This window comes from Aethalodelphis obliquidens, unplaced genomic scaffold (genome assembly GCF_003676395.1).
Source record: "Aethalodelphis obliquidens isolate GAN/ISIS:26980383/991018 unplaced genomic scaffold, ASM367639v1 scaffold7, whole genome shotgun sequence".
NCBI lineage: Eukaryota > Metazoa > Chordata > Mammalia > Artiodactyla > Delphinidae > Aethalodelphis > Aethalodelphis obliquidens.
Genome location: NW_020837951.1, coordinates 3,191,636 through 3,206,270, shown reverse-complemented (window position 1 = coordinate 3,206,270; position 14,635 = coordinate 3,191,636). Strand labels below are relative to the sequence as shown.

The window sequence follows — 14,635 nt, the reverse complement described above, 5'->3', positions numbered from 1 at the left end:
GGGGGAGGTGAGGGAAGTGGGGGGAGGTGGTGGGGGAGGGGTGGAGGTGGGGGAGGGGTGGCCAAATCTCCCTTATGCGAACAGGGCTGCCAGACTGGCGTTCAGATGAGCATCTCCCAAGTATCCAGTTTCCAAGGCCGTGTTCAGGGAGCGATGGTGCGTTTGTGTGACACACTGTTTTGTCCCAGACGAAAAGTATTGATTGAACCGGTCAATTCTCTTAGCAGGTGCAGGGCCATCCATCCCCATTAGCTGCGACATGGGGGATTTATTCTTTAAGCAGACGGGCATCTGTATGGGGCCCCTCACCACTGGCCAGGGAGCTGCTGTGGGAGACGTGGGCATGTTGAGGTCAGCGGGTTTTTTCCCCATCATTTCCCGTGGTACTTCCTCCTCAGGCAGCCTTCTGCTCTCCAAAGAGCAGAAGAAAATAGGCCCATTAATTACCCAACCAGGCAAATTTGGGAGTGTGAGGAGAGATGAAACAAAAACATTCCACACCTAGTCAAGTTCCTGTTGGAACTGATTTTCAGAGCTCAGCACGGGGTCCAGAGCTGTGGAAATGCCGTTATTCAGAAGCGGGGAGAAGTAAGGACGTAAAGCACAGCTCAGGCTGGCTTATTGGCCACTTGCATCTCTCAGGGTGGCTCTCTGTTTGGGATCTGGGGACCGAGAATCCAGAGAGCAAGACAGGGCGACCTCCCATGGGGCCCAGAGGCGCTCCTGTCCTCCAGCCCAGTGACCGCTGTGCTTTTAATGGAGTTTTCAGGTCACTTGGGGGCCTGGAGTGTGGGACAGGCTTTGAGGGGAGCTGGCTTCAAGGGTCGTTCTGAGCCAGAGCAGGAACCACCTGGCCGGGGAGCCCAAAGACCCCTTCAAGGCCAGGGCTGCTCAGCCCTCACGGCACGGTGGCAGAAGCTCAGCCCCCTTCTCTCTTCCCTGACCCTTGAGAGCATCCTCTGCTGGCCCGGGGCAGGAGGGGAGGCAGCTCTGTGGGCTGGGGTGCACCCCTTTCTCATGCTCCGGCTTGTCCCTTCAGCCTGCCCAGCACACAAGTGGGTGGGTCTCACTTCAGACACAACAGGGATGGTCCCTCGCCCCTTCTCCCAGGGTCCAGGCCACCATTATCCCCAGGATGCTGGTGGTGAGATCCCAGCCCAGCAGCTATGGGAAAGCCTGAGGATTCAGAATCCCATAAGCGGCCCCGTGTTTACACAGCGCAGGACGTTCAGCTTGTTGTGATGGTCCTGGATGGCAGCTGACAGATGCTGAATGGCGCCTGTATCCTTGGCGGTCAGTGCTGCAGGGCAGGCTGCAGCCAACAAAACACAGCCCCAGCCTCTCCCTCCCCACTCACCCACCCGCACCACAGCCTGGGCCCTGGGCGGCCTCCGTGCCCGCTGGCTTCTGCTTCTGACACCCCCTGCCCCAAAAAGATGACTGGATCTCCCACCAGCACGTTCCCCAACAATGAGAAACCCAGACTGTCCAGTCTCGGGGTGCTGCAGACCCCACTCCATTTCTTTGCCTTCTTTTACCCCAAACCAACTCCGAAGGGCATCCGACTCCCTGACCCAGCTCCCTCCCCGCTTCCCCCACCCTGCGCCCAAACTGCCCCAGCACCCTGTCCAGCGGCCCCACCCCTGGCCGGCCCTTTGGTCAGTTCCCAGTGGCATCTCACTCCATTTGGCAGGATTTAGAACCGCAGACGGCACCTTCCGGAAGCACTCTCTTCCGTGGCTCCCGGGACGCTCCTGACGGGGCTCTCCCCACCTCTTCTCTTTCTTTCTCCCCCATCCTGTCCTTTGCTCGAGCATCTCTCTGTGTGGCCTGGGGGAGTGGGTCAGGGGTCAGGCGGAGGGATCATCAGGGTGGCACAAGGGTCACATTCTCTGGGTGCAGGCATGCAGGGGTGCAGGCATGCAGGGGTGCTGCCATGCAGGGGTGCTGCCATGCAGGGGAAAGTCGGAGAGAGAGGAACAGCATGGCTGGAGGGCCACCTCCAGGGTTTGGGGAGGTGGGTACTGAGAAGTGGGGTGTGGGGTAGTCCCCACAGAGAGGTCAGGGTCCACCAGTAAAGGCCACGGTGGGGCATTACAGAGCAACCTGGGCTCCTGGGCCGACATGTGGGACTTCCTGTGGGAACCTTCTGGAGATACTGTGCCCAGGTGTGATTTAATGGCACTGCTCTGGGGGTGGAGCGCAGAGCGTGTCGTACTTGGAAAAGACCTTGTCGTGCCTTTCCAAGCACAGCCCGTCCCACTTTTGTGCCCCATTTGGGCCAAGCAGCCCCCGCGACCTTCTCCCAGAGAAACACTGCGCGAAGCATCTCCTTCCGCTGCCCCAGGAGCTGCGACCCAGAAGACGGAGGATGGAGGCTCCAGCCAAAGGTCACGTTCAAACGGTGTCTTGTTTGCTCAACTCCTGCCGAGGCCGGTGAGTGGCTGGCGGATACACCCCGGTTCCCTCTGAGTCCGCAGGGGGATTTGGCAAGCGCGTGAAGGACACACCAGGACAGCTGGGCTGTGGTGGTCACATCGTCACGACAGTGTGACACTTGCTGACCACTGACCCAGAGCCCCGTGCTCCGCCCAGCCCCGCGTGTAGGGATTTAAGGGCCGCGGAGTAGCCGCAGCATCTGTGGTCACAGGGCTGTCCTTGTGGCCCCCGTGGATCAGGGACCGGCCCCGTATTCCATGCAAGGAAGTCACGATGTACGGTACACACTTGCAGGAGTGGGAGTTACCCTTCACCTCCTTGAGGGTGGGGTCGCTGCACACGTGACCTGGGGCTCTTCTGCGGAACAGCTGTGCCTCTTCCACCCCATTTAGTGACTGGCTCCATCATTTCCTAAATCAGTATGAACGCACGCACGTGTATTTTAAACTTTGAGATATAACTGATGCTACTTTATTTTGTTGTTCAAATAGTTCCATCTTTGGCCACTGGGAAGTCTTTCAGTTGGTGACTTTGCCCCTTTGACAGGCCACCACGGTATATTTGTGTGTGTCTGTGTGTGTGTGAGAGAGAACGCTGCGTTACTCCCTGGCACTACAAGATGCTCCAGTCTTGGCTTGCCCAGTCTAGAATCAGCCATTTCTTCAAGGAGCCCCAGAGCCTTTAGTGAGAGAAGAGAATGCTGTTAGAAACCAAGATCTGGGATCTGGGTGTGCTTGTTGCCCTTGGGGTGTTGTGGCTTCCAGGCCCTTTCAGCTGTGAGGACAAGGAGATGGGTGTGTGCACACTCACCCGTGTATACTCACATGTCTGTAAACATTTTCAGACATGGCCATCTGTGCTCTGAAGGCACTCGGGAGCGGGAGGAGTGAACACAGTAAAATGAGAACCCTGGCGGCCGGGTAGAGAATGGAGAGTAGGGCTGGATCCAGGGAGACCAGTGAGAGGATTGTGACCTTCACCTGGGGGAGAAAGGAGGTGACCTGAACTTAGCATTTACAATGGGGGAGACAGGAAGTGGGTGGGGCTCACGGGTGTCTGGGAACCAGAGAGTTCAGGGTCTGGGAGTGGTGGGGACAGGCACGGGATGCGGAGCTGGGCGGGACGATCCTGGAGAGATCTGGGGGCCTGAAGCGAGCTGGCACAACTCTCCGAGCTGAGGGTGACAGAAGGCTGAGGGGTGTGTGTCGGGGCTGCGTGATGAGTTCAGCTGCATTCACTCTGGCCCAAGATACTAGGTGAGCAGGACATCCCTGGGGTGACCGGCAGAAGGCAGGAGGCAAATGAGTCTGCAAGTAACTGAGAGATTTCTGCACCCCCCAGCACAGAACCATCAAGAACCGTCCCACCCCTCGAAAAGTCTCTTACGCTGCCTTTTTGCAGTCAACCCTGACCACCTCTAATCTCTTCTCATCCCTGGAATTTCGCCTTTTGCAGAATTTTGCATCACATTAATTATGCAAATAATTTTGCAGAAAAGAACACCCACGGACAGCGATCTCTGTGTTCCTCCAGTTCCCAGCGCACGGCTGGCTACAGACCGGGCACCTGGCTCACAGCAGGCAAAACAGCCAGCAGGGAGGTGGTGCCTCTCAGCGTGTGACCCAGGGGCCTCCAGCATCAGCATCTCCAGGGTGCCTGTTGACTACAGGTTCCCAGGCCCCACCGGCCCCTCCAAACGAGACGCTCTGGGCCGGGAATCTCGAGGCCAACGCTCACCAGATGGGTTTACATACTTTCTAGGTTTGAGGACTGCACTGAACAGAGGCAGCTGGTCTCTGCTGAGCCTCGCGGGACAGGCCCCGGCTCACAGGCGCGATGTCGGGACGGAGATCTCAGGAGTGATGCCCTGTCATCACCTCCAGTCCTGCAGCCCCAGTTCCCACGGAATCTGGGCGAGCATCGCAGACTCTCCAGCTTCCTCCTGCTTCCTGCCTTTGCTCCCATGACTGGGAAGTTCTCCTTCTGGTCCATGCAGAGGCCACCCCGACATTCTGAGCCTCTGGGGTGCCGCTCCTCTCCTGGGAACACTTGTCCCACTTCATTCTTAGAGCCGGCCCCCTTGCTGCCGGAGCCACCACCACAGCCCCACCATGAGAACATTTCTTGGACCCTCGGCCGGGGCAGTGGGCATGAAGATGGGACGTGGCATTGGGAACAAGGGCCCTTCACAGTTCTTTATGATGGCAAAGGCAGTGGCAGGGAAGGTGGCCCGCAAACCCCATCTCCCTCCTTGCGTGGAGCACGTAGGTCACTATTTCCATTTCAAGGGGGCGGCTGTCAGTCTGCTTGTTGTTAAGTGCGGGGCGTGGACAGCAGATCCCAGGCCCTGACCATGGTCAGCAAGGGCAGGGGGGGTTCCCTTTCCCTCATGGGCAACGGGCCCCAATTAGTCAGGGCGGCCGGGAAGCTGCTGCAACCAGGAGGGAGAGGGAAGGCCAGGCTCCCTGCTCTGCCCCGGGGGATCCGCCATTCCAGCCGGGCCTGCAGGTTTCAAGCTGCTTATCGCCCTCGTGATTATGAAAGTCATACATTTAGAAAACAGGGACAGTGGACAGACGAAAATGAGCGCTGGTCGTCTCACCTGGCAGAGACCATCATGGGAGCTGCTGTGGACCAAGGCCGGGCATCATCACCTGACCCTCCTCCAAACTGTGCACGTTTTCCTTAACCTTCTAATCCCGGCACCACTGAGGAGACTCGGAGCTGGAGGGGAAGCCACCTGTCCACGACCTGCCCAGGGGGACCCGTACGGAGGACTGTGTTCACAGCCTGAGTGCGGGAGCTGCCTTCACCCCTTCATCCAGGCCACCTCCCCCTGCTTCCCTGGGTGGCTGTCCTCGGCGCTCGGTCCTGGGCTTGTTCTACTGGGTGCGTGTGTGTGTGCACACGTGCGTGCGCACATGTGTGTGATAGAGCTGAGATCCCGTTGCTCATATGAAAGGTGTATCTTTTGTTCAACACATAACATCCTAACATTTGTGTATCCTCCCCACACATGCTGAGCAGTTCCCCCGGGAGCAGCTGGCAAGGGGGTTGGCAGCCTCTTCCTGCCAAGATGCCAGTACTCACATGACCCCGTTTCCCTAAGACCCCTTGGCCTTCCACCTGCGCAGGTACAGGTGCTCACAGTGGGTCTGCAGTGGAAAGGTGAGGCCGGCCATCTCCTAGGGATCCTCTTGGGCCTTGTATGCCAAGGAACAAGCTTTGGGAAGTGCTTCGTGTGGGGGCTCCCAGCCAGGGTCCCTGGAGTGAGAGAAATCCAGGCGATGCTTCCGGTACAGAAACATCATCTTCTCAGCTGGCAGAGAGGGGTCTCTGAGCGTCTCCGGGAGGGACACGGGACCATCCTCAGATCAGAACCTCCCAGGAGGGAGGTTCAACCATCTCTAGGGAGCAAGAACTCTCCAGTGCCAGGCTTGCCAGGCGGAGAAAGAGTGGGCACTGGCTGTGCCCTGCAAGGGTCCGGCCACTCCCTGGCTTCGCCCTGGGGGTCAGGGCTGGCAGGAGGAAGGAGAGGCACGTGCTGAGGCCTCCTCTTCCCCGGGCAGCCCTCGGATGGCCTCAGCTCTGGCCAGGGCAGGGAGGTCCCACACCTAGGAAAGAAGGAACCTTCAGGCAACGAGACCCTTGGGGCTTGGCTTTCAGAACCGCTGGGGAGCCCAACGCCTGGAGGTGACGGGGAGCGGATGGGAGGTCAGAGGGTCTGCAGTTCTGTCTCCCCTGCCCCTCGGTTCCCTCAAACCTGAAAACGGGCAAGGTGGTTTCCAAGATGCTTTTGGCTGGGAGGCTGACACCCCTAGAAAAGGGTGTTTCCAGGGACCAGGGCACTGAGACCCTTGCCTCCAGCTCTCTGCTGCCACCAATCTTTGGAGTGGGTGGGGGCAGTTCATGGTACAGAGGCTGAATAGCCCCAGTCAGAGACCTGGGACGTGGACGAGGGATCCCAGGAGAGGCGTTGGAGGTCACCATCCAGGGAAGGGAGAAGGTGGGGGGTCAGGCCTGGGCCCCTGGTGCGGAGCAGACCATCCCTGAGCAGGGCCCCAAGACCAGGGCCACAGTCGGGGCACAGCTAAGGCCTGACTTCCTGCTGCTGTTGGTCTCACGCCTCTTCTGTGCACGGAGGCCCTGCTGCCTCCACACCGTCTCCAGGTCCTTCGCTGGGATGAGGTGAGGATGAAGGATGCGGAAAGACTTTCATCAGCCATAAAGCACCCTACAGATGCGAGCTAACGCTATTATTATTGCTGTAATTATTGTCATTCCAAGTGCACAAAGATGATGGGTGGCCTGTCGGTGGGGATGAGGGATCCAATTTGCCAGGAAACTGTCATGTTTCAGCATGATAATGCTTTGAAATCCGAGGAGGAAAGGGCCTGTGACCAAAGGCATTCAACGATCATTGTAGTAGAGTCCACACACATAAGACCTGACTTTGTACAGAAAAAAGTCACCCATGAAAAACTAAGCCAGGCTTTTCCCCCATCCCCTGCTGCCTTCAACTCTGGGGCTTAAGAGATAAAAGTTCAGAATCCAATCAGGAAGAGATTTTCTGGAAGCTTTGGCCCAGTAGACAGCCAGCAAGACCCCTTTTCCCTCCCAATAGGATGGAGCTTAGGTAAGTGTGAATTATTGTTCAATGCTCTTCCCAGCCCAGCTCCCACGGCTTCTCATCGACGTCTCCACCAAGGCTGGCTGGAAGGTCAGACCCCCTGGCCCTGCGGCTTCTGGTGCCTTGAGCCCAGGTCAGAGGGTCTGCAGGGGCTCGAGAGGGAGTCCACGGTTCCTGCATGGGTGGCAAGACCAGGCTGCGGGGCTGAGCCCCGGGGCCCTGCACACGGAGTCCACACAGCTGAGAGTGCCTGTGACCGTCTGCTCTCCCCGCCGTGGGCACTGCTGGCACGTGTGAGTGAATGAACCAAGGTGCCTTGTAGGAAGCTGGCTGTGGGTCCTCAGATGGCACTCGGAGCCGTAAGAAACCCCTCTGGCCCAGGAACTAGTCATCAGCGTCTCCTAACTGCAGGAAATTGGGCGAGCAGAGCACGTTGCTGGAATCAGGCAATGCTCTGATCACCCAGCGCTCTCGTCGTCCACTACAACCTCCAAAGCCCCCTCAGCCCCTCGGGCCATGGGCATCGCTCCATGTCCTGGAGCTGGGTTCCATCCTTCTTCCCTGTGCCCAGCTGCACAGCCGAGCTTCGACACCCCCAGGCCTCCAAGGAAAGTGGGAAGCTCTTTACAGCAACATGGCAGGTGACCAACAGACTGGGCCAGGGCAGGACATAAGGGCCACCCCAGACACCCGCCAGGACGCCCAGTGAGCTCCTGCAACCCCCAGTGAAGTCATCCATCTCAGGGCAACTGGTAAACGGGGCTCCTGGACCCCAGGACGGGGAGCAGAGCTTTGCTGAGACCACTCTGGACGGCAGGCACTGCTGCAGGGCTTGGCGTGCAGGAGGCTGGCTTCCCCTGGGGTTTCAGTGCCGTCAAGACGTTTCTGGGTCTTATTTGCGGAGCCAGCCTCAGAACTCAGGTGTGCGTAACATCCTCTCATGACATATCCCAGGAAAGGGGCTCTGTGGAGGTCTCACGGTTCCCAAGGCTGTGGGCGGGGTCAGCGTGGCCTGGTGGAGAAAACATGAAGTCACACGAACCCCAAACCAACCAGACCAGGTGAGGAAAAGACCTGAGCAGGTTCAGCGGTGCTCGGCCGGCAAGCACTGTTTCCATCAGCATCTACCCCTGCAGCTGGGAAACCCCAGACCGTCAGGACAGGAGAGACTTCCACCCAGGCCCCAAGAGGCTTCTCCCCCCAGGCCAGTGTGCTGGCTGCCACCACAAAGGACCACGCTGGGTGGCCAAAAACAAGAGGAATTCATTCTCTCCCAATTCTAGATGCCAAGGTGTCAACAGGACCTCGCTCCCTCCGGAGGCTCTAGGGGAGGAACCTGCCAGCCTCTTCCAGCTGCTGGAGGCTCCAGGCGTCCCCAGGCTTGTGGCCAAATGAATCACTGCAGTCAGTCTCTGCCTCCGTCTTTACGTGGCTTCTCTTCTGTCTGGGTCAAATGTCCCGCTGCCTCTGTCCTATCAGGATCCTTGTGATAACATGGGGCCACCTGGATAACCCAGGAATATCTCCCCATCTCAACATCCTTAACCACATCTGCAAAGACCCTGTTTCCATATAACGTAACATTTACAGGTTTTAGGGATTGGGACCTGTTACCTTTGGGGGCCGCAGGCGGGCTGAGCAGACCCGGGCAGGGGTCCCACAGAAGTAGAAGCCCAAGGCTAAAAACTTCATAGAGTCTCAATGTACCATTCTCTGCAGCCATTTTTCAGTTTAATTGGTTTGAAATGGATTTGGCTGGGAGGGACGTCCCAGGAAATAAACTGGTTTAATAACACCTCCCATCTGTGTAGTGCATCCCAGCTTCAGAACTGGGCCACGTCCACGTACATCCATTTTCTCTTTAGCTCCAGGATGGGGCAAGTGACAATGATGTTTAGACCACCACAACCTACCCGTGGAGGGGCCACCCCTCCAAGCCCTGGGCTGGGTTTGCAGCTAACAAGACAACCCACAGGTGTCCACCTTCAGCCCAGACCACAGGTGGCCGGGACCCAAAGATACAGTTCCCTCTAGACAGGTCCTTTTTTTTTTTTTGCGGTACGCGGGCCTCTCACTGCTGTGGCCTCTCCCGTTGCGGAGCACAGGCTCTGGACGCCCAGGCTCAGCGGCCATGGCTCACGGGCCCAGCCTCTCTGCGGCATGTGGGGTCTTCCCGGACCGGGGCACGAACCCATGTCCCCTGCATCGGCAGGCGGACTCTCAACCACTGCGCCACCAGGGAAGCCCTAGACAGGTCCTTTTGAGCATCCTTCTTACTGGAGCAGAGGGAGCCAACCAATGGCACCTGGCACCCTAACCCACAGGCTGGCCAGGGGTGTGACAGGCCCGCGTGTCTGGGCGGGCAGGTGGGCACCGCTGGTTAGAGATGCAGGGCTCCTGCCCCAGCCCCGGTAGGTAGGTGCCACCCACTCATACTCTGACGTGCCGGATCTCCCGGATCTACTCAGGGAAACACTTATTCCCCTGCTACCCTCATGCAACAGAGAGATGCCATGGGATTTCGACTGGGGACGGGGGGCTGGTGGGGATTTGCCACCGGGAGCCCGTAGTTTCACCACTAAGGGGCAGGAAGGGCCTCTCCAGGTGAAGGCTATTTGGAAGGGGGTTAGAAGCCCCTCACTCATTCCTCTGCCCCCAAGAGGGTAGGCTGGCCCCAGGTGCAGGGGGCTGGGCAGAAAGCCCCTCTGCCCTTGTCCACCCTATCCTGACGATGACATCAGGCCTGGGCCAAGGAGTAAGTTTCCACGGCTCAGGGAGAGGCTGCAGGTGGGTCCGGAAATGCTGTCTGGGTGACTCACTTAACAGGAATAAAAGGCAGGTGGGACCCTCCGGCCAATCTCTTTGGTGACCTTAAAGGCCGGTTTGATGACAATTGAAAGGATTGAAGGGCCTGGCCCAGAGCAGGGTCGGCCCCAGCTAGACAGGGTCTAAGCCCTGGGACAGAGTGGGGCTCTGTCGAGGCTGGTGGTGGTGGTCGTACCTGTCATTGGCCAGGTCTTGTCTTGGAAAGTGCAGGGATGCTGAGAGATGGAAAAACACGTGTTTGTTGTTTCCAAGGAATTTATCATCCAAATAACAGTGTCTCGGGGACCCAGTTGGGAGCGAGACACATGGTTTGGACTCGGGCTCTGTCCCTTCTGCGCACAATGTCCAGTCTTAGCCTCACTGGACCCCCGTTTGCTTGTGTTTGCTCGGAGAAGGTAGCAGTGGACCCTGCTGTTAGCTGTCCTTATCATCATTCTCGGCTGTCCGTGGGCTCCAGGATCAATCCCCTCCCATAAACCCAGCTGCACAATGTCAGCCACGGGCACGGCAGAGCCCCGCACACCAGGGCAGGCGTTAGGGGGAGAGGCCCGGCCAGAGCTGAGCTTTAGCACAGAGGACCTCCGCTGGCTGGGGTCTCTGCAAATACACACAGAGAGGATTTGGGCTGTCAGCAGAACACGCTTCTCTCCCTCCCCTAGAGAAATTTTTAGAGAAGCACTTGGGGTTTCATTTCCCTTTCTCTTCACGGAGGTCAGGCAGCACTTCCTGAAAGCTATTGCCTGCTTTTAACCACGGGGCGTTTGCGCTGTTGAGTCTCGGAGGCCCCAGGGCCTCAGACAAGGATGCAGCTCTACTCCCGCGGACACAGCGCTGCCCAGTCCGAGGTCCGTGTGGATTTTGTAACTCGCCGTGCACCCTGTCTGCCCACCCCCACGCCCGAGCTCCACCAGCCTCCCAGCATCTGGAATCCAGCCCTGGCCCTGGGAGGCCCAGGAGGAGGGGTTCCCACACCTGCAGGGTGGCCGGTGCATCCTCACGGACAGCTGCGGGAAGATTCAGGGTCTCACTCGGCTGGCATCTGTGACGCCTTTCCTCTGTAGGGTCCCTGAGCTGGTGTGACCTTGCCCATGACCTAAGGGTCGAGTCCATTTCGGCAGCTTCCCTGAGCTTAATTTTCCTGCTGCATGGGAGTCCGATCCAGGTTCGCTGAGACGCCCCACCTGGGACATCAAGCTGGATACAGAGCCCGAGGTGAAAACCCAATACACAGCAGGCAGTAGTAGCTGTCTTACGTCCTGTTTCAGAGGTTGTGATCTATTATTATTGCTGTTGTTATGACCACTGGTCCATCCTGTCGTACAAAGACCCAGTTGCTGGCATGTGGAGAGTGGGCTGGGACTCCTCCGGGGCTAAGATGAACCTGGAGAAGAAGCTCTATGGCCACAGGCCTGGGGGTGGGTAGCTGGATTTACCAAATAAAAATACAGAATATGCCTGTTCCACGTAAATTTCAGATGAACAACCAATACTGTATGAGGCATGTTTATGCATAGATTTTTGTTTATCTGAATTCTCTCTTTTTTCAGGATAATGGTGATATAGCCATTCAGAGAAAGCAGCTATCAGTTGAGTTTCTTGTGTGCTGGGTGGGCATCTAACTCCCTGGGTTTTCTTTAAAAAACTTCTTTATTGACATATATTCACATACTGCACGATTCATCCATTTCGAGTGTACAATTCAACAGTTTTTAGTATGTTTGCAGGTAAACACAATCATCGCTACAATCATTTTTTAGGACTTTTTATTAGCGCAGAAAGGAACCCTCTTCCCACTGGCCATCACTCTCTTGCCCCAGCTCCTCCGTCCTAAGCAGCCGTTACTTGGCTTTACGTCCCTACGTATTTCCCTCTTCTGGGCATTTCTTTTTTTTGCCGTACATGGGCCTCTCACTGCTGTGGCCTCTCCCGCTGCGGAGCACAGGCTCCGGACGCGCAGGCTCAGCGGTCATGGCTCACGGGCCCAGCCGCTCCACGGCACGTGGGATCCTCCCGGACCGGGGCACGAACCCGTGTCCCCTGCATCGGCAGGCGGACTCTCAACCACCGCGCCGCCAGGGAAGCCCCTGGGCATTTCTTATGAATGGAATCCTGTAATACGTGGTCTTCTATGACTGGCTTCTTCACTTCCTGTGCTTTCCAGGTTCATCCACGTTGTAGGGTGTGCCAGGGCCTCACGCCTTCTCGTGCTAATAAAACCCCTTCGTGTGGATGGACCACATCTGCTTCTCCAGCCATCAGCGGTGATGGCAAGGGCTGTCTCCTCACCTGAACTTGTCAGGCTACTCTGAGTCCTCTTCCCGACCTCAGCCTGCTGCCTGCCCCTGGCATGCTAACCCCAGGTTTAGCAAAGAATTCTGCTAAAAACCAATGTATCGAGAATCCGTCCCCCAACCCAACCCGATCCCATCCCTCGTCCCCCATGCTCGATGCCAAAGTCCTTGGCCAGCCTTTAGCAGGAACCCTGTTGGGCCAGGATAGCAGAATCCCCCACTTGATACCAAGTTCCTCCGAGTGACCTCCATCCACTGACACCCTCCCCCCCATACGCCCCCCGTCCTTGAGTGTCATCCCCGGACGACTTGCTTTGTCGGGAACGGAGCTCATTTCTACACTGGAGTCTCTCTCGCCTACTACAGTGGCTTGAATAAAGTCTGTCTTGCTATTTTTAACATGTGCCTGGTGCAAATTTTTTCTTGAACAGCAGACATCTGGGCTGTTTCCACCTTTAGGCTATGTTTTCCACCTGCCGTTCTGAACACTCATGTATAGGATTCTGTGTGGACACGTTTCCATTTTTCTTAAGTAGGGAGCCTAGGAGTGGAATTTTTGGGTCTTACGGCTGAAATTCAGATTTAACAGAACATCCTGTATTTTATCTGGCAGCCCCAGGTCACACCCACGCACAGGTCTTACGGTAGGTGGGGGGATGCCCCCTTCCGCTGTGCCCTCGTGGGCTTAAGTTTAGGATTAGGGTTCCAGGCCCCCAGGACTGGAAAGAGGCACATGCCAGGGATGGTGAGTCCTGGCTCTCGGTCACTGGCTGCCAGCCCGCGTGCAGGCCCTCAACTTCGGGCAAGGTGGCCAGCGAGAGGATGAGACCTCTACCCACTCCTGGTGTCCCAGGGACCCCAGAGGACCCAGGCAAAACCCGGGAAATAGGACAGGAAGTGTGCTTTCAAATATTCACCCTGGGTCCCCACACCCGAGGGCGGCTGGGCGAGTGTATGACTAGAAACAGAGACCAAGTTTCCCAGACGCCCTCGTGGTGGGTGGGACGTCTGCCCAGGCGGCCACAGCACAGCATCCCAGACGGGCTTCGGCAACAGAAGCGGATTCTCTCCCTGTTCAGAGGCTGGACGTCTCCAGCAACGTTTGGGCAGGGCTGGTTTCTCCCAGCTTCCCTCCCTCCGGGGGCTTGCAGACGGCTCCTCCCTCCTTGCAGTGTCCTCACATGGCCTCCGTCTGTCTCTGCACGTTTCTAGTCTCTCTCTTTGTGTCCAAATCTCTTCTTATAAGGACACCAGTCAGATGGGTTTAGGGCCTGCTCTAAAAACCTCATTTTAACTTAACCACCTCTTGAAAGACTTTACCTCCAAATCCGGTCACATACTGAGATCCTGGGGTTAGGACTTCAGTACGGGGACCTGGGGGACACAAATCATCCTGGAGCATGAACCAAACCTGAAAGCGGCGCTGGGTGTCTATCCGGGAGTGGGCCGTCCTTCTGAGAAGGGAGAGGATTCTGGTAAAGACCCATTTAGGCACAGGAGGAAGAAGAGGAGAGAGATGGAGGGAGGGAGGGAGGGAAGGAGACAGACCGGAAGGTGGCGGCAAGGATATCACTGGGCATGGCCCACAGCCAGGCCCCAGGCTTCCCAGAGAGGAAGGAGCTGCCAGCCTGCTCCCCAGCTGCGGCCCTGGCTCCAGGGCTCAGTTGAAACAGTTGCCACCATTAGCACTAAGTCAAGTACCATTTTAGGATCTAGGCCCCTTGAAAGTGAAGAACGGCAGGGCGGAGAAATAAATACTTGAAAAGGGCAGGGAAGCTATGAAATTGCCCGTCTCGGCCTCATTAACATACATCTAGGCTTTGCTGTCTGCAGCCCTCGCTCTGCAGAATCCCGCGGCAGAGCTGGTGCCAGGCTGAGGCCCCATACAAGGGAGGTCAGTGCCCGGGGGGCAGGCTGGCTGGCGATGGCCCCTGGGGAGAAGAGGGGAATGGCCACCAGGCAGAGAAGCTGCCGTGAGCAGGCTCATGGACCCTCAAACACTGGTGTCCTTGTTTTGAATTGTTATTTCTTTTTTGTGAGGAGGTCATAGGCCCTTCTTGGGTCCCTTGAAAGTGGTGGCCCTCACATGCACACCAGCATTCCCATGAAGAGATGGTAGGTGACAAACGCACTGCACATGGCATTTCAGGGGACTCTGGGCCCAGGGGAAAGGCCCCTTGCCTGGTCAGTCTACAGAAAACACTAATAATAAAATAGGTTCCTTTGGGGAAACTAAAAGTAACTTGGAGAAACCCGATGAGCCCCACCTCAGCCAGGTGGTGAAGGTCAACGTCAAGGGTGATGAGTTGTGTTGACAGCCTGTGCCCCAGGTAGGACGAGATGAAGGGGAACCTCACTTCTGTGGTTTTTCTCCCCAGAACCACCACCCCAGTCTAAACTGGAGACAGAGGAATCTGGACCAGTAACTGGAGTAACATTTTCCCAAAGC

The 14,635-nt window shown here is 57.2% G+C and overlaps 1 protein-coding gene across 1 annotated transcript in view; it reads right to left on the bottom strand.

The window, feature by feature from the left end:
* The window catches only part of LOC113619383 (uncharacterized), a 23,593-nt gene extending 16,000 nt beyond the window's left edge, over window positions 1–7,593 (bottom strand). The window contains 1 exon segment of the mRNA XM_027104097.1: window positions 7,532–7,593. Within this exon segment, the coding sequence (XP_026959898.1) occupies window positions 7,532–7,593 (62 nt within the window).
* Between the last annotated feature and the right edge of the window lie 7,042 nt (window positions 7,594–14,635).